Raw genomic sequence first — 22,131 nt, forward strand, 5'->3', positions numbered from 1 at the left:
GAGTGTGCCAGAGGTACCTAGGTGGTTCACTCAGTCCATTAAACATCTAACTCTTGATCTCAGCTCAGGTCTTGGTCATGGTAGTGAGTTCAAGCCCCACACTGGGCCCCATGCTGGGTGTGAAGCCTATTTAAAAAAATGTGTGCCAGTTATTGGATTTGGGGCATCCTACTTCTGTGTCCAACTTCTTCCTACATGGGTACAAGTAGCAGAAGGGTAGATGTTGGAACATTTCAGCACTGAGGACAAGATCTAAGATTTCTGGTTCCCCAGAAAATAGTCAAGACTTGCAGTTTAATTATTAGGTTTAACAAATACTTACTGGGTACCTTAAGCGGTAGACATGGCCAGTGATTTTTGGCCTTACCAAAATTTATAACCAAACTGCAGAAGTGGTTTTGTCACAAATACTTATTATACTATTCTTTCCATTTTGAGAAAAATAATTTTAGCACTTCTCCAGTTTCTAAATTGACTGCCATCTTTTTAACCTAAGGTCTATTTCTGAGTACATCTGAACAATTTGGAAATGAAAAATGCAATGACCATTTTATAAAAAAGAAAGCTGCATGCAAGTCTAATTTTTTTTAAAAAATGAGGCCAGCCAGTATTGTGCAATACTAAATGAATTTTTTAGGATTTCATTATAAAAATTATTTGACCACTGTTAAGGACTGAATATATATCCTCTCCAAATTCATATGTTGAGACCCTAACCACTAATATGAGGATATCTGGAGGTTGGGTTTTGGGAAGCAGTTAGGTTTAGATGAGGTTGTGAAGATGAGCCCCCACGATGGATTAGTGTCCTCACACAAAGATGAAGATACTAGGCTCTGTCTGCCATATGAGGACACAGCAAGCAGCCGTCTGCCAGCCACACAGGGAGTCACCACTAACTGAATCTACCCTCACTGGGCTTTTGGGATTTCCCAGCATCCAGAACTGTGAGAAACAAATGTCTGTTTATGCTACCCAGTCTACAGAATTTTGTTATACCAGCCAGAGCTAAGACAACCACCAATTAATAGAAAAGTACCCTTTTATTGAGAGGTAAGACAAGTGTATTTACAATATTCAATTGTTAGATCATATAATCTGACTGTGAGACTTTTTAAAGCAGCAGTATCCCAGGAATTACAATTTATAAGGGGAAAAGAAAAACATTCCAAGTATGTTTCTATTACAGAAAATACATTTGAACAATGCCAGGTACACTTAAGGCTAAGTAGTATTAGACCTTTTCCTCCATTTTTATAGCAATAATCAAAGTACATTTTTGTCACAAAGACAGAAGGCTAATTTTGGAAAGGAAGAAACAATACAATGTACAGTGCTTTCTGTCAGAAGACTAATATGTTTAAAAATAGAGCCTCATCAGTGGTTCTGAATAAGAAATATATGGTGCTGCCAAGCAGTCCCAACCTCACATTTGAGATTAACTGTGGACTTTTTGAAAACTGAAAACTGCTCCAGCCTCTCAATCTTCCTAAGGCCTGGGAGATTATCAAATCCTTTACACAACTTCTAATAATGTTCCTGAAATAAGATTTTGAAAAAGTTATCTGTTACAGTGCAAAGAACATTTTGATAGAAATTCATGTCTACAAAGGAGTTAAATAATACAGATGTTCCTTACACTAACAGATACTGCTCTTGTTCTAAAAAGGTAGAATTATCTAGCCACTGAAAATAATATGGATCAGTCAAAAATATGTAGACTAGTCCTCAGGACAACTTATATAAGTCGATCCCCAAAATATGTATATATTTGACACTCTCCAAATGAGGATATTACTTTTTTGAAGAACATTAGACACAACACTAGGTCTCTTATTATGCCATGAACTATTGAGGTAGGAGTCTCATTTTGTCAATATCATCTAGTTTCACAGATTATGTCATAAGTCAAATGCCAGTACCAAAAGACAGTAATCCACAAGACTGAACCATTAAACTATCTACCAAGTCCTTCCTTCTTTCCACAAGCAAGAATGGGAGTTCTCCATGCATTGAGATTTAACTAAAAATAATATAAGCTATGATATACTTTGTAGACATGTTTGTAAATAAAAATCAAATTTCAATTATGATTTTGTACATTAAAAAGCTTTGCAACTGTTTAAAAAAGTAAATAGTGCAATTATTAGTGGTAAAACAAAAAGTACTATGGCTGTTGAAATGTGTTCTTACATCTACCAGGAAAGCTGCCAGCCTGGAAAACTACCAAGAAAGAACCACTGTTTCTTACTGCCAGTCAAGCATCAATAGTAGAAAAGACAACACATTTTTAGTGTCATGTTTTTAAGAAACTATAGCCCACTTAATTACAGCAAACTAACTTTAGCATGTGAATTTTGGTATTTTCTCCATGAACTCAAGACAAAGCATCTTGTGAAGCATTTATCATGTGTATTGATTTTGTTATGAAAAAGCTAAAAATAAAGGAAAACTCAGTTTTACATTAAAAGCTCTTAACAAATAGCTATAAGTTTAACCTTTTAACATATTACACCTTAAAGTAAACATTACCAATAATTAATTTATGAGAAGCAAAATAATAAAACCACTGCTAAAATTAAAAACAAAAAAGAAAGAAAAACTACACCATGACACAGAAAAATCCATTTGGTTTGCACCATTTAGTATCTTAAATAAAAGACTGTTCAATGTAACAGACTACTTCATGGTCAAGAATGCTTTTTGTTAGATGCTTACATGTAATGTAGGATTCAGATAGTCAGGTCAGACTCTGAAGACGTATGAGTAGTTTTGGAGTGTTCAGTTATAAAGAATAAATGACCTTTGTGTATTCCAACAGTGAATATCTAGTTTAGATTTTTATCTGGCTTTAAAATATTAAGAATAAAAAGAACCAGAAATGTTTTATTTTAGCTATATGTTTAAAAAAATGATTCATACATCAAAACTGGGTTTTCCTTGGTTTTAATATATTAAAATGACATAATCCAATCTAACTCATGCATCACTTTCAGAGACACAGTGCAGCTGGAAATATATTTGCCATTCCAGTGGATATTTCTAGAAAGAAAATGCCTGTGCGTGCTCCTGCACCTCCAAAATAAAAAAAGGAAAGAAACAGGCACCACAGTTCTCCAAGGATGGCTGTGTTTCGCACATTGTGGATAAACAATAAAAATCGCCTTCAAGAGTTTCAATTAAGTATTGTAACATAGACTTCATCTCCTTTATTTTGCTTGCTGACTTCTCAGATCACTTGATTAGCAGCCTGTTTTCATTGCTTCTTTGTTAACTGCTATTGGTACTTTGTAGACTATACGTTTTAAACTTCTGTAAAGAACATTACAAGCTATTTCATGTAATTTAATTTTGTGCTGAATATTCTTCAAAGGATTTTATAAATAATACAATATTTTAAATGAGTCTTCACTTGTTGTTATACCATATTGTTGCTTTCACCAACTTTATCTACAAACTGCAAGGAGAAGAAAAAGAGATCATTAAAAGAAAGCCCATAGCATTATATAAACATTATATCAACATTTTAGATGTTGATTAAAAAACCCAACTTTGTAAAATTCGTGAAAATTTAAGGTGTGACTGACAATGGTTAATCCAGTACTACTCACCACAATCTCCTGACATGTAAATGTGTATAAGAAATTTTCTTTTCTAAGGTTGTTTTTGCATGACATGTTATGCATATGACTTTAAGGGTGCAACACGAGAAATGCAACACAATGAATAAAAAAAACTGGGTAAAATGAAGGTAACACTGCTAGCTTAACAAAACAATAAAAAAAAATAAAAAGCTGACATGTCAGCCATTCATGCATTAATGAACCCAATAAGATATTTCCACTGACCATTACTGTGGATCTCTCCTGGGCCTACGTAGTCTTTGAATAAACAGATTTAACTCCATTAAGTTCAACAATTAACAAGAGCTATTGACTAAAAATACTTTAAATGTGTATTTTGGACTTCAGACTGAAAGTGGCAATGACATTAAAAATAGATGTAATGAGGCAAGCACAAACTAATAATTACGGAATATAAATATTAACAGACGTTGATGTTAAGTGGTTATTTACTTTGGCTACTCCACCCCAAATACAAAGCAATTGGGCCTTCTTCAGCATTCCAGATGGTGATGCAAATATTGAAACAAAATAATTAGTGGACATAATAAAAGTTATGTAACCCAAGTGGCAATAATACTATCAAAAATTAGCAATCATTTAACCCTTCCTTTCATTTCACTATTCACAGTTTTACTTAAGAATTTATTATAAGAAAGTAATAATGATAGGAAACATAATTGACCACATTGGGTGTTTATTTATGCAAACGATGAAGAATCATTAAATTAAGGACATGAATAATGATTACAACTGTATAACTAGAAGTTTCAGTAAATTCAAAAGCCATTCTAAGTAAAAACAACATTAACTCCAGTATGAGTTTGGAGTTTTATGCAAATGAAATCAGAATATACCCTCTATAAACCCACATTCCAACCTTTTACGTTATTATAAATAGGTAGAGTGCACTGAAACTAAATGTTGCTTTGAAAGTACCATGGATTCATTGGGATTTTCAGTTAAATTTGGATGCAGAGAAAGCACAACATTCTCTCTCCAAAAGTAACTTCAAACATCTAGGTTGTTTGGGCTGTAGGATTCTGACTCTAAAATCAACTGGAGGTTGAAAATGAGATTTTTGTCTTACAGTGGTACCTATTTTTCTATGAGTGAGCCATCCTTCTCTGAGAATCCAGTAAATGCTATGAACTTTCTCTGTTAGTAACATCTACAAATGTCTGTAAATAACTTTAGGAACTTGATGACCCATCTTGGAGGAACAGATTTGATGAGATCATTCAAGTTGTGGAACAGAGTTGGAGACAGAATTTTATCATCTGACTTCCAGTATAATAGTGCTTGAGTCAACTGTCTTAATGGATACTATTGGTGATACTAAGAAAATAATATTTACTAGAAATAACGATATCCTTTTTATAAAATGGCTTCTAAAATTAGAGATCATATAATTGAAAAGTGCCTGACTTCTCAAAGAGAAAGGTAGCATAGCATATCAATGTGAACTACATTAAAAAAAAACAAGAATATTAAAAATGGATATAGTGAAACAAAATTTCAGATTATACAAGGTCAGTAATGATTATTTTCTCTGTTCATGGTAATCTATGGCAATATAACAATTTATATAATAAAAACTTATCAATTGTACTTCTAGAAGTAAAGAACACTAAAGAGTATTTACTTTGATGGTTTAAAAATTTTATTTCTAATACATGATTACTTACTGATCTAATTCCGGGTAAATTCAAGAGGGATCCAAGGACTGGCACTCTTCTAATAAAGCCAATGACCACAGGAAAGAAGCCCCTAGGAAGAAGGGAAAAAAGGTTCTCACAACTTATATATTCTTTATACAAAAATCAATTGCTAACCAAGTAAAAAGAAAGGATCCTGTTAAAATTTTAAATGTTTTGGAGACTTCAAATTTCAAATGTTACGTTTAGTGGTAATGTTTCTTTCCTCTCCCTGGATTTGATTTTTCCTATAGTATTTTGCTTATACATTTATAACAGCATTACTACTATTATTATTGCTATTATTACTACTACTATATCCTTTTTTTTAAAAAACCATTTAAACTTGAGAGAGAGAAAGTACAAGTCGGGGAGGGACAGAGAGAGAGGAGAAAGTAAGAATCCCATCCCAACTGATGCAGGGCTTGAACCCAGGAAATGGGAGTTCAAGACCTGAGCCGAAGTCAGATGCCTAACCAACTGAGTGACCCAGGTGCCCCTACTACTGGTATATTTAACGTCTAGTGCCCGACTCAGAAATGAGATTCTCTAAAGCAGATTTGACATTTATTTCATTTTTATGTCTCCCATGAATAATATGGTATTTGGCAGATAGAAGATAAAGGATATACATTTCTTGAATAAATAAACCTACCTTTTTAAAGGTGTTTTCTCACACTGCATGCTATTGTTTACTCATTTAGTAAGTAGCATTTGTAAAATGTTAACTGATCAAAATCTACCATAGTGCATTCAGCACAAAATTTTCTAGTATGTGTATATACTAAAAGAATTGTCATCAAGGGGCACTTGGGCGGGTCAGTCAGTTAAGTGTCCAACTTTGGCTCAGGTTGATCTCATTGTTCATGAGTTTGAGCCCACTGGGCTCTGTACTGACAGCTCAGAGCCTGGATCCTGCTTCAGATTCTGTGTCTCCCTCTCTCTCTGACCCTCTCCCACTCACACTCTGTCTCTCTCTCTCTCAAAAATAATAAACATTAAAAAAAATTTAAATAAAAAAAAGACTTGTCATCAAGTGCCAGTAACTATGCAGTATTAGGTTCTATGTACTGTTTAGTTGATAAATGGAGCACATATAGTGCCTTAAATAGAAAAGACAGTGCCTTAAAATCCCAATAAAATGAATTTTATTGCATTGAAAATATGAACATAATGTATACTATTTATACATTTGATAAACATTTTTATAGTTGACTGAATTATCTAAAATTGTTATAAAGGATTCAATGTAAACAAATATCCATTTGAGAAAATTATGTACTCATGTTGATGCAAGTATCTGGGCTATTGTAATAATTACTGATGCTCTGATTCATTGAAAGAGAAAAGGTAAAATTAAAAAAAATTGCCTTACCTGAACAAGAGAAAGAATCCATAAATTTCAAATATCATGCCTATCAAAGGCCAACCAATAAGGACTACAAATACTCCACCCAGAAAAAATCCCGTAGCTTTCATTTTATGTTTTTGGAAGAAGAATCTGAATGTTCTTTCTAAACCGATTACAAAAGCCAAGCCAGCCACAAATAAAACCTAGAAGAGAAACAAAATGCAAGATAGAAAAATTAGTTAAACACACTGCATAAATCTGAAAAGCAAGGTCAAAGCTAAATATAATAATAAAAAGAAATACACCTGGCTCCTACTGTGGGCAACTGGCTGGAGAAAACTACAGTGCCCACCAAGAGGCAGAACCAAGGAGAGTGCTAAGCATGTTAATGTAGTTGTAGTCCACTCTTCTGGGTCCTCGTCTATCTCGATTAAATGCAGGAAAAGAGAACTAAAGAAAGATTAGATGCTACCGACAAACATGTGCATATGCAATGGTTTTCCCAGGTAAGCTAGATGGAGAGGGCTTGGCTAAGCCAATGAGTGGCAGGGCAAAAAGAAGGCTGCCAAAAATATGACCCAAAGTTATTACTGGTTCTTCAAACTTGACCCTAGGCTAGAGGTGTTCTGTGGATAAAAGAATTACTGACATGGCCAAGTTGATGGAAGAAACCATGAAAAGCCAGGAAGAGGAGTCTAGTCTTACTAATTCCAGAATATCTGGTGGCAGCAGAAATAAAAATAAAACCACATGTTCTCGAATATATATTTTGTATGTTTTCAGATGGTGAACAAGAAATGGTGATCTACTTAAAGCTTGTTCTTCCCCAGGCTTTATTCCCAATACTTGCCTTCCTTCCTACCTTTTTTTTTTTAATGGGATGGAAATATTTATTTAATTTTATTTTATTATTTTCTTGAGAGAGACAGAGAACACATGTGCATGCACACGCACACAAGTGGGAGGGGGAGAGGGAGAGAAAGAATACTCAGCAGGCTGGATGGCTCAATGCCCGCAGGGTGACGGTGGTGGTGGTGGTGGCGGTGGGTGAGGGGTTGTTTCCAATCCTTTGAACTTTGAGTTCATGACCTCAGTAGAAATCAAGAATTGAAGGCTTAATCAACTGAGCCTTCCAGGTGCCTCATTTCATAACTATGTTTAATGAAAAAAACTTTCACACAAATAAGCTTCGTATTCTCAGATACCAATGTTACTTAAATATTATTAATTAACATACCAAATTTGAACAATTTTGTTATCCTTTATATCTTTCGATTTCCAATTACAAGCCCAACGATAATATACACTTCGAAGATATTTAACTCTTACACTACTTCTACACATGGACAACAAAGTACACATTCTAAATAAACAATGTACCCACGTTTCTTAGGGAGTCAACTGTTAATAGATATATTAAGAGGTTTAGATGGCTTTTAAAAACCTATTTCATGCTACTGAACCAAAGTTCTAAAGTCATATGTTTTAAGTCAAACATATTAATAACTTTACTATGACATGGGGGCTACCAAGTCATCTATTTTGAACTCTTGTTTAGAGGCAGCCTTGATTGAATCTATATCACAACTCAAACACTTAACAGAGTAGTTATTCAAAAACTTCTTTAAGTGTTTACCTTTTATTTAAACAGAAAACAGGTTTTATTCCTTTTTTAATTGTTTTAATGTTTTTTATTTATTTTTGAGAGACAAGGACAGCGGGAGCAGGGGTGGGTCAGAGAGAGAGGGAGGCACAGAATCCGAAGCAGGCTCCAGGCTCTGAGCTGTCAGCACAGAGCCCGACGCGGGGCTCGAACCCACAAAATGCGAGATCATGACTTGAGCCGAAGCCGGACACTTTAACCGACTGAGCCACCCAGGCGCCCCAAACAGGTTTTATTCCTGATGAAAACAGAGAAGCTAACAGGAGTCTGTATATGAGTAAGAGTGAATTTTGGCCCCCCCCCTCCAACCTAATAGCAGGCAATAAATCATTTGCAGTTAAAATTTCCTGAATTTAGTTAAAATATATATTGAAAAACTCACATTTCCAATAGCCAGTAGTGCTTTGTCAAAAAAGAGAATCATTCCAAAGAACAGGAAAAACACTCCAAATCCTGTTAATCCCATTCCAATTTCTGCAATATAAGTTATGTGGTTAAAGGTAGAGAAAAATTAAAGTTACATTAAGATCCCTATAAACCAAGTAAGAAAGTTTTTCAATTTTTCTTTTGGATGATACAAGAAAATAGGTTCCCAACATTGCAGGTTAATTTTATGACATTCACTAAAATCTGTAACAAAGTAACATCAGCAAATAACCTCAACATTTAAAATATGAATGGAAATTTCTACTCCTTATGTGAGAGATAGCACTTCTCATAAACATACCCATAACAGAGAGAATCAAGATTCTAAACCTTTGGTTATAAATTTTTTCCCTCTCAAGAACCCCTCTGGCATCAGACATAAATTATGGATTTACTAGTACTATTTATCTCTTTCATATTCTATGACATTATTTATATGCACAATATCTCCAGTTACTTCTTTCTTCTTTTAATCTAACTCCTTCTTTAACCCAGTGGAAATGTTACAGTAGGTCAGCACACGGTACTTCACTCCATGACACACTTCTCACAATGGCAATATTTTGAGAATCCCATCACTGTCTCCTCAAAAGTTAATTTTCAGAAGGTTTGCATCACTTTTAACTTTTCAGTGATATGGATTTATCTTCTATAAATTATCTAAACCATGAATCCAATCACACATTTAGTGCACGAGTCCTAAAAGCAGTGCTCCAAAGTTTCAAAGAACACAGTTGTACCTAATATTAATATTCTGGGGTTTTACTCTTTTTATTCAAAGACACCAAAATACCTGCATCTCTTCTAGGTACTGACTGTATGATGGTGAAAGAAGCATAAGCACTGGAGTTTATGTTCATCCTGTATATAAAACTAATAATTTTATTTCCTTTACATTCTCTTGGTCTTCTCTTTTCAGTCTGAAGATTGTTAACTTTCTAAGATTATGGTGGTCCTTTTCTGTAAATGCTAAAAGCATAAGCCACTAAATGACCTTAATCATTTTAGTTTTGCTGCCAGAAAATACCAATCCTTAATTCACCTAGACGCATACTACCTGCTTGAAATAATGAATCAGAGCAGAACTACCATAAATTTGGAAACTATTTTATTTTATTATTATATTTTAATGTTTTTTTTATTTTGGGGAGAAAGAGAAAGACAGGGCATAAGTAGGTGGGTAGCAGAGAGAGAGGGAGACACAGAATCTGAAGCAGACTCCAGGCTCTGAGCTGTTAGCACAGAGCCGGGTGTGGGGCTGGAACTCACCAACTGAGAGATCACAACCTGAGTGGAAATCAGATGATTAACCAACTGAGCCCCTCAGGCGCCCCTGGAAACTCAATTTTAAATACACTATTAATGATTTCTGATCTGTTACTTAACTTTTGCCCATGGCTCCAGAAAGCCAAAATCTAGATCACAGCCACTTAAAAAAAAATTTAAGCTTTGTAAAATGTCCTGATGAGATACTTCTATCATATACCTTTTTCTATATCCTCCACGTCCTAAATTTGCTGTTAACTATTGCCTTCCATTCCAGCTACTTTTTTCTCCCAAAGTTACTCTAAAAATTTAGGTACTAGTCTACAAATATACTCACAAATGTATTCCACAGACACAAAATCCTATAAAAGTGTGAGGCTAATGCTTTCATGCTTAAATCCCTAAAGAAAATTCACCAAAATAACTTTATCTGTCAGACATAATTTCCTAGAGGAAAACCTAGATAAAAGAACAAGTAAAATTCCAATGTGTAACTATTTAGTAGTTAGGACTTAGTCACTGGCAGCTGAGTTATTTGAAAATGACTAACTTCCATCTTTTCACAAATTATCCTAATGATTACATAAAAATTTGGGAGGTTTGTTCAGTAGAAAGGAATTATATGGAAATACACCTACTATGTACTGAGAATTTACCATGAATTAGCCATTAGGAAGGGCTTTGCATGACTTACATAACTTAATCCTCCCATTACTGCAAGGTAGGTATCATTACATCATTTTAGAGATGGAGGAAGCTGAGTTTAGAGAAATGACTTAATATGCCTGGAGTCACACTTCTGGTTAAGCATTTGGACTCAGACCTTGTGCTTAATTATTATATCATACTTCTTCCTACAGTATTTTCTTTTCTTTTTTTTTTTTTAATTTAGGTTAAATATGTTTGATTAAATGAAACTGAAGGGCACTGGAGCATACTGAACTTCTGGGGGAAGCATCTCTAGAGGACTCAACTTCAATAGGATTAATTTGTTATTTAACACAACTAAGTTGGTATTAGTGGAAGCATTAAAAACTGACTGCAGTGAAAAAATATCTGGATACAGTCTTATATTCACTGAAATGTTTATACAAATATGTTGTAATTCTTTTAACAAAAATGTGAGGTGAAAAGTAGCACCAGCCCCATATATCATAGATTAGGAACTCATCTTTGCTCATAGAATCAGCAAACGTATATATGTGTGTGCCCTGGAGGTGGAGGAGAAAGTGGGGCAGGTAGAGTGGTGGTTGTGTGGATTCAGACTAGAATTCAAAACATGTTTTTGGACACCACAGTTTAAAACTATAACAGGGGAACCAAAACGATTTCATCCAGTGCAGTCCAGGACGAGAGGGTTGCTTGTGACATATTTGCCCAAACTGGCACCTGCATGATGTTGCCAAATTATTTCCCGACCTGAATGGGCCAAAAGTCTCTAACTGGCCTCACTAGCCCTTTTCTCATCTCCCAAATTCCCGTCTTCCTTGGGCCTATGCATCCGGAAGCCCTCTGGTTAGTAAAGCCCTACACAGAGTTGTCCGCTCACCACCAGAATCATATCTGGTAAAATAAATTTATCTTCCTCTTGTGCAGCTATCAAACCTGCATTCCTCTTGCCCATGTGTTTTAAAAAGAACAATCTAATAAGAGCAATTTAATAAAATTTGTCTAAAATAAAAAGAAAACTTATTGTGGAAACTTGATAAGGAAAGATATGCTTAAACCAATAGCAATCACTAACATTTTGGTAACTTATTTAAACATTTTACTATTAGCTTTCTCTGTTTTCCTGTGCCTTTAAAAAAACAGAAAATTTCATTAGAAAGAGCTCATCTGAGTATCAGCGAATTGAACCATTCAAATGAATATTACAGGAAAATTTCAGACAATGTGACATAATGAAGTAAAGATTTACAGGCCACATGGGAACTACCCTACTCCATCCCTTCAATAAATCTTGTGTTTTCATGGAGGAGGGGGGAGAGTGCTATTATAGAATCCCTTAAAACAATCATGAATTGCTATTTATTCTGTTCAGTGCTCTGTCATCCTTTCCCAGAATCAGGATTCCTGAATAATCTCAGCAAATCACTTGAAAGATGGCCAATTTCTGCAGTTAAACACACTCACAAACACCATTTGAAATCCAAGAGCTTTTGGTTCACTAATCATTTTGTGTTCCAATCCGCTGTCCTAACTAAAACATGTGGCAAATGAGCATCCAAGAGTATAATTTTATCTTTTTCATCAATTTAATGAAGGGGAACTCTCCCTATTCTGCCCAGATTCCAACTCAATCCCCTTGTTCTGGATTTTGGAAGAATGTAAATCAGGTACCTGTCCCTATAAGAAGTCTTCAATAGAAGAAAATCTCTGTGCAAAGCAAAATAGTTCATATTTTTAATCTATGTAATAAGCAGACTCAGAGAGAAAGGAGAAGTAATAATACTTATAGTTAGAAAAACTGTGTAGAGATTAAGTACTTCTTCTAATTAGTCAAATTAAAAATAAATTCCAGCAACTTAGGTATACAATTCTCCCAATTTTTTCAAACAACTTAATTTTAATTTTAGGTCTCAGTCAAGAGGAACAGAACACTGTATCACAAACAGAATAGGCTCTGACTATCCTATACAATCTCGCAAAACAACAACAAAATCAATGCATGATTGTATAGGATAAATATCTACTGTTGCAACAATTCTTGCTATGAGGGAATTGCATCATTCTAAGATCTCAAATAAGGTTTATAACAAGTCTTCTTAGATCCTTGTATGATACAATGAACACAAAGGTTTCTGAGCCAGCAGACCTGGGATCAAGCCTTGTTTCTGTCACTGTCCTTATTGCCATACATTGAATTTTTTTTGAGCCTCTTTTATTTATATAAGAGATATACCTCTCCCTGCCTTAGAGGGCTCTAATAAAAATTCCGTGTAATGATTTACATGAAAGCACTTGAGAAAATGAAAGATGTCTTTATATTATTGCTAGTTTCTATTATAACAGTAAAAAAAAAAAAAGGAAAAGAAAAAAAAAAGGACTTTATGTTTTCTGATCAGAGCAGGCCAATAGACCAAAGGGGCCAGTGCAGGTGGCTCTAAGGTGCAGACCCATCCAACCACTGAAGGAAAAGCACCTGATTGGGTTGGTAGTGTATATAAGAGACATCAGACACTCTGTCAAGTTCAAGTCAGCCATGACTTGAATCCAAACTTTAAGACTCCAATTTAATATAGGCCATTTTAAGTGAAATTCTATTTTCAATAGACTGCTTAGTTCTTAAAATCTTGAAAATCAAAGTAAGGCAAACAGAATAAGACACGAAAATCGTGACAGATAAAGCAAAGTGAGACAAAAAGGCTATCATGACCATTAAAAGATAGGACCCACATGGTTGGGCAGATATGTAAATATGAAAATTGACAAAAAGTATAAGAGTAAAAGTGTTATAATGAAAGAAATGGTAAGAGATAGCAATGCTAACCTTAGAGATAAGATAAGCCTGGAGAACTCTGTGGCAGGCAGAAATACTAAAATAATAAAAACAAACCACAAAGCACAATATACAATATTAAGGAAAGAAACCGTTTAGCTGAACACAAAGTGGCTTTTTACTACTGTGGAAACATTAGGTGGTAGGAAAGTGAAGTCGTTTCAAGGAATGTTTGAAAGGTTGTTTCCAGAGGCGGCAAAAGGCGAAATACTCAAAATATTTAAGTGTAAGCAAATTTTCTTTTTAAAAACCCAAACACCTATAATAGGTAACATCTAAAATACCGCCTCCCAAACAACCGGCCAGTAACTTGTAGAGGACCCCAAGTTTGTCATGTGCAGAAACGTCCCCAAGAGTGAATCGCGGGCACCGCGCATCAAACTTTCTCTTGTGGCCATCTGCAGAACAAAGGGGGGTGAGAGCGGTGAGACCCTGGTGCAAGACAAACGCTCAGCAAAGGATTCCCCCTCTCCAGATCGGGCGTCCCCCAGACCCAACCGACCCTCCTCGCAGACCAGGTCCGCCACAGCAAGTCCAGCCCCCGACCCCTCAAGGCAGCCCTCCCAGTCCCGCATCCCTAGCTCTGTCCCGCAGGCCGCCGCCCCCAACGCGGAGCTTCATTCATTGACCCGGACAGAGGGGCGGGCGGGCAAGATGAGTTCGAGCAACGGGTGTGCGAGGCTCCAGGCGGGGATCCCGGGGCGAGTGCTTACTCTGGGTGTCCGTTAAGGAGATCATGGCTGCAGCGGTGTGGGCAGCGGCTACACTACCCCCGGACGCCCAGGGCGTGAAGCAAAGCCGGGAGAAAAGAAGCCGGGAAACAACCCAGGGGAGAGCCGCCACGTCTTCCGGAAACACGCAGCCACCCCTACCCCGGCTTGAAGACAGCGTCCCATTGGCGAAACCTGCTCCCAATATAGACCAATCATCCTTAGTCTTGTTCGGTGACGCAAATTGTGGCCACACCCCTTCACCAATTAGAGAAGAGTGTTACTTGCAATTGGTTGCGGAGACCTAACCGGAAGGGCGGATGCTTCCAGCTGGAGAAAAAGGAAAGCTTGGTGGCGGGAAGTTTTCTTTGGAGAGCGACTGAAAGCGGTAACTAGTTGTCCTAAGCCCGGAGTTTTGAGGTCGGAGACCTAGGAAGAGAGGGGTGGGGTAAGAGTGGAGGTGGAGGGGTGGGAGGGGATCTGTGGTAACTGCTTTGAAAGCGCTAACCTGCTAACCTTTCTTTTTGCTTCCTGAGGGCGAGGCCGGTCTATCGCCGATCACTTCCTTTCACCAATATATAGGCAGAAGAGAAACCGGCGTTAATCTTCACCCATCTCTAATGGAACTCGGGCTTTTAGGGACACCTTGGACTTCCTACTCCTCTATCTCTAGCTTTTCCCATGCAGGAAGCTTGGTTACCAAAGTTTGTTTATTGGCAGCTACCATTTATTGAACAGCATGGTGGACGCGTAAGCCCAGTGGAGGGTATTATTAAATTGCTGTTGTCTTTAAAAAGCAGGTGGTGGGGAGCGGGCGGAAGTGTGTCTGAATTCGCCCGTGGTACCGCAGTGGTATTTACTCCAGTACCAATGACTGGCTGCGACCCCGTGAAATATTTGCTGTGGGTGCTGTTAAAAGTTAAGTAATAGAAGTAAAATTAATGAATCACTGAAGTAATTAAAGTTTATTGTGCACCCACCAAAGAGACAGCTAGGGAACCAAGAGCACTCAAGCTAGAAAGCTCTTGGGTATAAAGCGGCTTATGTAGTAAGAAGTCAGTGACTTTATTCTTCACCGTGATTCGAGAATTAACATTTTTTTAAGTGCTAGAAAATTGAGTAGTGGTTACCTCGTATCAACCTTGAGAAATAGTTCCAAGTTTTGTTTATGATTTCTGGAGGCATAAAAAAGAAATTACCTAGGTCAAGTTAGTCTTACAAAATAAGGTCAGTTGAGCTGTGTTTGACTAAACTTGATTTTGTCTGCTCCGGGAATTTTCAAGGCTCGTCTCCGTTTGTTTTTGATTTTAACATTTCTCCCTTTTGGTTGTACTCTCAGCAGGATGAGAGTGTGATCAACCAATAATAGTGTTATTTTGAGTTTCCACCATTGATGTACTCAGGCTGAAGAATCACATTTTTGCTGTTGTCATTAGTTGAGTCATTAGGCTAAGGGCCACGTGGTCATCTTCATCATTTATGTTATCATTAATTTCATCCAGTTGTCTGATCCTGTTGGATACCTTTTGGTCTGTGAGTGGCTGCAGGCAGGCATTTAAAATCCTTGAGAGCATGCAGCACATTAGAAGTAAATGTGATTTAAGGCTGACAATAGCCAAGGATTGAAAAATTCCCCAGAGCAGATTCCCAGGTGCCAAGATTTAACCAAGTAAATAAATCAAATGGTTTCAGTTTTTAAAAGGTATTTACACAGGCATAATATGATGTATTAAGATTCATATCGTTGTGATGACTCAGGACTGGATGAAGGTGAGGATGTTTTATTTTAGGTGGCAGTGTTGCAGGTGAATTTCCACCTAAATTAGGCCTCTATGGTGTGAGCAATCAAGTAATATAAAGGGAGGCATTTCTGTGGAAGCAAAAGAAAAATAAAAGCTAATATTCTAAAAAGATTATGAATTTATTTAAAAAAATTTTTTTCCTGTTTTTTATTTATTTTTGAGAGATAGAGAGAGACAGTGTGAGCAGGGGAGGGTCAGAGAGAGAGGGAGACACAGAATCCGAAACAGGCTCCGGACTCTGAGCTAGCTGTCAGCACTGAGCCCCCCCGGTGCCCCAAGAATATTATGAATTTAGTGTCTGAGTTTGGAGAGGAACCAGTTGAGAACATTTCTAGGTGTTGGGTTCGAATTATCTTTAGGTGGATGAAGGCAAGAGTGACAATCTGACAGGTTTTCCTGGGTTGCAGTTTAAATGTCTCTGGTGATCTTGCTGAGTGACCACATAGTAACAGGCACGTTGTCTTCCTCACATGAGCTCTTTTGATGGTTTCCCTGAAGTTTATTTTATATCAAGTTGTTCCAGCTTTAGCTTGCCTGGCTTTGAGAAAAGGGCAGTTTTATTTTCATAGTGATTGCAAGTCAGAAGAGTGGGAGGAAATTGGAAATGTTAGTTTGGAGAGTTCTAGCCAGATATTGGAGGAAACTAGAAGAATTCAAGATCCAGTTCAGTTTATAAGAGGAAAATAAAACCTTAAGGACAATTAATAGCAGTAGAACCTGATATCCACAAAGATGTGTTACCGAAACATAATCATAATTTTTCTGTAGTCCTCCCATTTCTATTAGGGTAATTACCGTTAGACTAATTTGTTTGCAAATTGAGTCTAGTTTCGATAAATTTGGCCTGATTATGTACATAAGTGCAGCAAAAATAGTGATTGACCATATAGGCTCTTTTAAATCTGCTTTGCTGGAACTTTTTCATAAAGAATCTTAGATTGAATTTTTCAAGGCTCTTCGGGCTAAGCAGCCAAGCTAAGGACTTGTCTATTAATTGTGTCCTATTACAGGGAGATCAGATTGACCTTATGTGAATACATATATTGTCATGAAAAATAGGAATATTTAATAAGAGTTTTTAAATGCTGGTGGGATCAGGTAGAGAGAAAAAGATAAGTATTTCTACCTTTGTTAAAGAAGTAGGTTTTACTGAATCATTGTAAGCTATAGATAGCTTAACAGAGGAGAAAATGGAGCCTTTTAAATCGGGAAAACAGATCATTGAAGAACCAGTAGTGTTTTAAATGAAGTCGTAAAAAATTATAGTCATCTCCATTAATTCATTCAGTCTCCTGTAATCCTTTTTTTTTTTTTTTGCTTCATCTTAGGGTTAATAACTTATGAATCCGTTTTCTGTTAGATTTTTAGAAATTTTTACTCAGTGTTATGATCTTAAACAGAAACCTATACTTGCAAGTCTTCTCTTTGCAGATGAAGCACTTTTGTAGAAACAGTGTTGCAAAAACAAACTTAACTTAAATCCATTTCAGTCTTAGATAGATCACTCATAAAATTCCTTTCTCAAGATCCCTTTTCCATAAACCATCTACAGTTTTTATATCCATCCAGTTTTTGTCACATCTTTTTCCTTTCTCATTCTGGAATAATCATTTTACCTTCGGACAAAATTACTTCCTTTTTTCCCTTACCAAAACAACACAGCCATGTTCTTCATATCTTTCCTTGTCCAAAAAACATGTTCTGTTTTCTTTAACAACTTTTCATATACTGTTGTTTTATTTCAATCTTTCTAGTAGGTTTAATTACATATGCTAATTAGAATTCTTAATTCTTAAAATCTTTAGTTTCTAGTAAAAACCAAGAAGTAAGCAATTGTGGACTGTCAAATTTATACATGGACAGTTATGAAAACTTTTAGAGACATACATTTTTTATAGTGTAGTTCTTAATGCGGCAAAGGACATAATTATTAATAGACCCACATATCTATTGTCTATCTGTAAAAATTAAAAAGCCAGAAGTTGGAGTTGTTCTAATGAATCTTAGGCTACTAAAGCCTAAATGAGTTTTTTGAGACTGTTTGAGCAAGTAAGGGTAAAAGCAATGTTGGCAGGTGCCAATGGAAAGAATATAGTGATTTCTCATAAATAAAAGGATGGTTGCCATAGCTTGAATTTATTGGAAGAGTTTTCCTGAAAGATAAAGAACTGTATTTGATTACCTTGTAGCAGAGGGTACAAATGGAACTAGAAATTAAACATAAATAAGAGCCTTGCATAGTAGTGCAAGGGAGTTCTTAATAAAAACCATTCACTCTGAGGTCGATTTGTGGCCGTGTGGTAGTACTGAGGGACTGCCATGACAGGACCCCGTTCAGAGAGTGAACTGAAATGGGTTTAAATGGCATTTCCAAAACACGGATTTGCTGAGGTTTTAGTTGGCACCCAGATGTGATAAAAAGTATGTTAAATGGCATAATTACAAATACTTCCTTTTTAACTTTCTTTAGTTCTTATTAGCTTCAGGGAAAAATTATTAGTTGAGGTTGTATGTCCTTAGTGATTCTCTGTGTCTGCTAATTATTTTAACAAAAAGAGCAGTTTCTAAGCTTCAAACTGCTTCAAACAGGCAGAAATATCATTGGTTTATGTTTATTGCAGATATAGGTGTGGTCACTCTCTATTTCTAGAAAGTGACTGTTTTGTGTTTGTTTTTCATTTCTGGTAGTGATGTATAGTTTTATTTCAGTAAAAGTTTAAATAAAGTTAGTTTCCTTAAATAAAGTATTAGTAATATTACAATACTGTTCAGAAAATAAAGAATAGCCTAAAGTAGATAAACTTATGTTTAGCATTTAATTATTTAGTATATTATTGCATTTGGAAATGATTTAGATCCTCAACAAATATTCAATATTTAGTTTAACTTGGTATAAACATTTCTGTTATTTACATTTATTTAAATTATTCTTTTTTTTTTAAATTTTTTAAGGTTTATTCCTTTGAGAGACAGACCGAGTGTGAGTGGGGGAAGGGCAGAGAGAGGGGGAGGCACAGAATCTGAAACAGGCTCCAGGCTCTGAGCAGTCAGCACAGAGCCTGACGTGGGGTCAAACTCACCAGCTGCCAAGATCATGACTTGAGTTGAAGACTGATGCTCAACTGACTGAGCCACTCAGGCACATCTATTTAAATTACTTGTAACAGTTATTCTTGGATTAGACATTAAACAGCTAACCATCATACTAAGTTATTTTTCTTATCAACAAATTTTGAAGACATGCTTGCTTTTATTTTTTTTTTTAATGTTTTATTTTTAAGAGAGCTCAAATGGGGGAGGGGCAAGCAGAGGGGAACAGAGGATCTAAAGCAGGCTCTGTGCTGATAGCAGCGAGCCTGATACGGGGCTCAAACTCATGAAACACAAGATTATGACACAAGTTGAAGTCGGATGCTCAATCAAATGAGCTCCGCAGTCACCCTAACATGCTTGCTTTTATTAAGTCAACAAACTTAAACTAGGTTTTACATATCAAAAGTTGTATCAGATCATGTGAACTTGAAAAACATTTGGGCTTGTCTTTATATTTCTGACAGTTTCAAGAGTATTTAATTTATAAGTGCTTATTTTTCTTTAAGCCAATTAAATAGAGCTCCTTACATATTAGTTCTGACAATACCATCTGGAATTAGAAAAATACTACACATCTGTCACATGCATACATAGACGTACATAAACATACAGAAGCAAACAGATCTTGTAAGCTTTTGTTTAATAAAGTTTAGCCATGAGCTGATAGCCATAATAACGTAAAATTCACTAATCTATAAATGAACAGTTGGATCCAAATTGTGTTTCTGGCAGATGGACTAAGCTGAGGTTACTTGCTCAAATGGCAAATTGTTTTTTTCCCCTCAATAACTTTTTTTTTTGTTTGCATGGTGTAAAGATCTTTTAGAGCTATTTCTGCAGTCATTTTGTCTTTTAGAAAAAGTTTCTGCTTATCAAAGAATGCATTCCATTGTCTCTGAGAGGTTTGAAATCCTCTCTTGTCAAAGGCACAGCTTAAGATCCACTTCTCTAAGTTAAAGTTGCCCTCCAGTGGCCACTTTAAGTGGCCCATTCTATAAGTTCACCCATTTTTCCAAAAGGCACAAAATCTGGTCCATAGACCATGTGAAACACATCTTTACCTTTAGATTTCCTAAGAGTTCTTTGCTATGAGGAGCCCTGTTTTCTGAAAGCTGTTCTAAAACATGGGGAACTTTGTGTTTCCCTGCCCTCCTCCCTTTGCAATAGAATAGGATGATTTACCTAGAAGCTTCAACAAATAAAATACAGGTATGCAAATTAAAGTCAGCTCAAAATGGAGAGAGCAGAGCTCAGACATAAGAGAGACTTAACTTCAAACTCTGGGGTCAGTCAGAAAGCAGTGAACTCCTTGGACTCTATGGGTTCCATCACCATAGGGGCCTCAGTGTAAGTAGGAAGGGGTTTGGGGGGGGGTGTCTTCTTTGGATCCCATTAAAAATATTTTTTTTAATGTTTATTTTAGAGCGAGAGACAGAGACAGAGGGCAAATTGGGGAGAGGCAGAGAAAGAGAGGAAGACACAGAATCTGAAACAGTCTCCAGACTCTGAGTTGTCAGCACAGAGCCGATGTCGGGCTCAAATTCGGGAAAAGCAAGATCATGACCTGAGCCGAAGTTGGACCCTCACCTGACTGAACCACCCACGTGCCCCTTTTGGATCCCATTTTTACACCACAGACTGTCAAAAGTTTAGAAATACCAGAGGTAAAAACCAGTGAGTCATTAAAGTGGTAATTAGTAAGAGTTTATTGTGCACACACCGAAAAGACAGACTGCAAACCAGGAGCATTCACCCAAAACATGGAAGGAAGCTCAGAGGTATATTGTTAGAAAGTGGTTTATGTAGTGAGGAATTCCTGTCCTCAAGCCCCCTCTCCTACTTGTTCGTATGTATGTACTCCTAAATTTTAGTCATTCATAGGTATTTAGAGTTTCTTAAGTACGTACCCTGTGTTTCCCCCACTTCTGATCTTGTCATGTTTTCTCTCGAAAGAAATCTAATCCCTCCCTTGAATACCAGTTCCTCTTTTAAGATTGAATTTAAACTGTAACTCTTTAAGGCAAATATTCAATAAAATGTTGAATGACTAATTTGAGTATTTATGTGGGTGGATTTTACCCAATCTGGGATGTTTGAATCTGTTATTTATAAGATAGGTTTTACCATCCCAGTTTTATAGATGAGAGGTAAAGAGGATCAGGTTGTTACTTGCTAAGATCATACAGTAATGTATTGCTAAGACTGTTTAGTCCCAAAACTTTGTTCTTTTTTGCTAATCACTTTGTATGTGGTGTTTAAGTGTCATTGATATTATACTTGTTTATGTGATTTTGGACACTTCTCTGAAATCTAGAGAATTCATGTAAGAATTAGTGTGGGAATAACCATATAGTCCTTATTCTAAAAGTCACTAGAATGTATAATATACTTTCCGACATTTTTCATGCTTAGTAGTGATAAATTATTGAATAGACATTATCAATACTATGGTTTAAAAAATATTGCTGTGATTTTTCTTTCATTTTTAGAAAGAAGTTTGGATCTCCAATTCAATTTTAGAATGGCAGCCATTTCAGGTTAGTGGACATTATTACATTTTATAGTATATTGTTTTGTTTCTAACTGTGTGTTCTTTGAAAAAAATTGTTTTTCTTTGTACTTTCAATTTTGATGTGAACCTTGAACTGCTCTAAGAGGAAAGTCTTAATAAAAATAAATAATAAATTATAAAAATATTTGTTTTAAAAATTCTGATTTTTATGTTGTTTTGTGTTTTCTTTTTAAACTGTGGTAAAACATACATTTGGTATGTTTTTAACTAACTTTAAGTATACAGTTCAGTGGCAGCAGTTCACATTATTGTGTAACCATCACCAATATCCATCTCCAGAACTTTTTCATTTTTCTAAACTGAAGTTCTGTACCCATTATACAATAATGCCCTTTTACCCTCTTTCCCCCGATTGTTGGTAACACTACTTGTACTCTGTCTTTATGAATTTGACTACTCTTGGTACCTCGTAAAAGTGGACTCATGCAA

At 36.1% G+C, this 22,131-nt stretch overlaps 2 protein-coding genes across 4 annotated transcripts in view; one reads left to right on the top strand and one right to left on the bottom strand.

The window, feature by feature from the left end:
- Positions 1-1,024: 1,024 nt before the first annotated feature.
- GOLT1B (golgi transport 1B) lies at positions 1,025-14,389 on the bottom strand. Of its 2 annotated transcripts, none has more exons than XM_029955095.1 (5): positions 14,239-14,389; positions 8,717-8,808; positions 6,696-6,874; positions 5,312-5,393; positions 1,025-3,457 (listed from the first exon to the last, which is right to left on the bottom strand). In XM_029955095.1, exons 1-5 carry the CDS (start codon positions 14,261-14,263, stop codon positions 3,419-3,421), a joined length of 417 nt encoding a protein of 138 aa, XP_029810955.1. In that variant the 5' UTR covers positions 14,264-14,389; the 3' UTR covers positions 1,025-3,418. The 2 variants fall into 2 exon arrangements, with proteins under 2 accessions (XP_029810955.1, XP_029810956.1); XM_029955096.1 differs by lacking the exon at positions 1,025-3,457 and adding an exon at positions 3,849-3,881.
- A 6,276-nt stretch (positions 14,390-20,665) lies between these two features.
- Positions 20,666-22,131, top strand: part of RECQL (RecQ like helicase) — a 41,576-nt gene continuing 40,110 nt past the window's right edge. For both annotated transcript variants that reach the window (XM_029954386.1, XM_029954387.1), the window contains exons 1-2: positions 20,666-20,794; positions 21,620-21,667. In XM_029954386.1, the coding sequence (XP_029810246.1) occupies positions 21,652-21,667 (16 nt within the window). In that variant the 5' untranslated portion in view covers positions 20,666-20,794; positions 21,620-21,651. The remainder of the gene's footprint in view (positions 20,795-21,619; positions 21,668-22,131) is intronic.

This window comes from Suricata suricatta, chromosome 10 (genome assembly GCF_006229205.1).
Source record: "Suricata suricatta isolate VVHF042 chromosome 10, meerkat_22Aug2017_6uvM2_HiC, whole genome shotgun sequence".
NCBI classification, from domain to species: Eukaryota; Metazoa; Chordata; class Mammalia; order Carnivora; family Herpestidae; genus Suricata; species Suricata suricatta.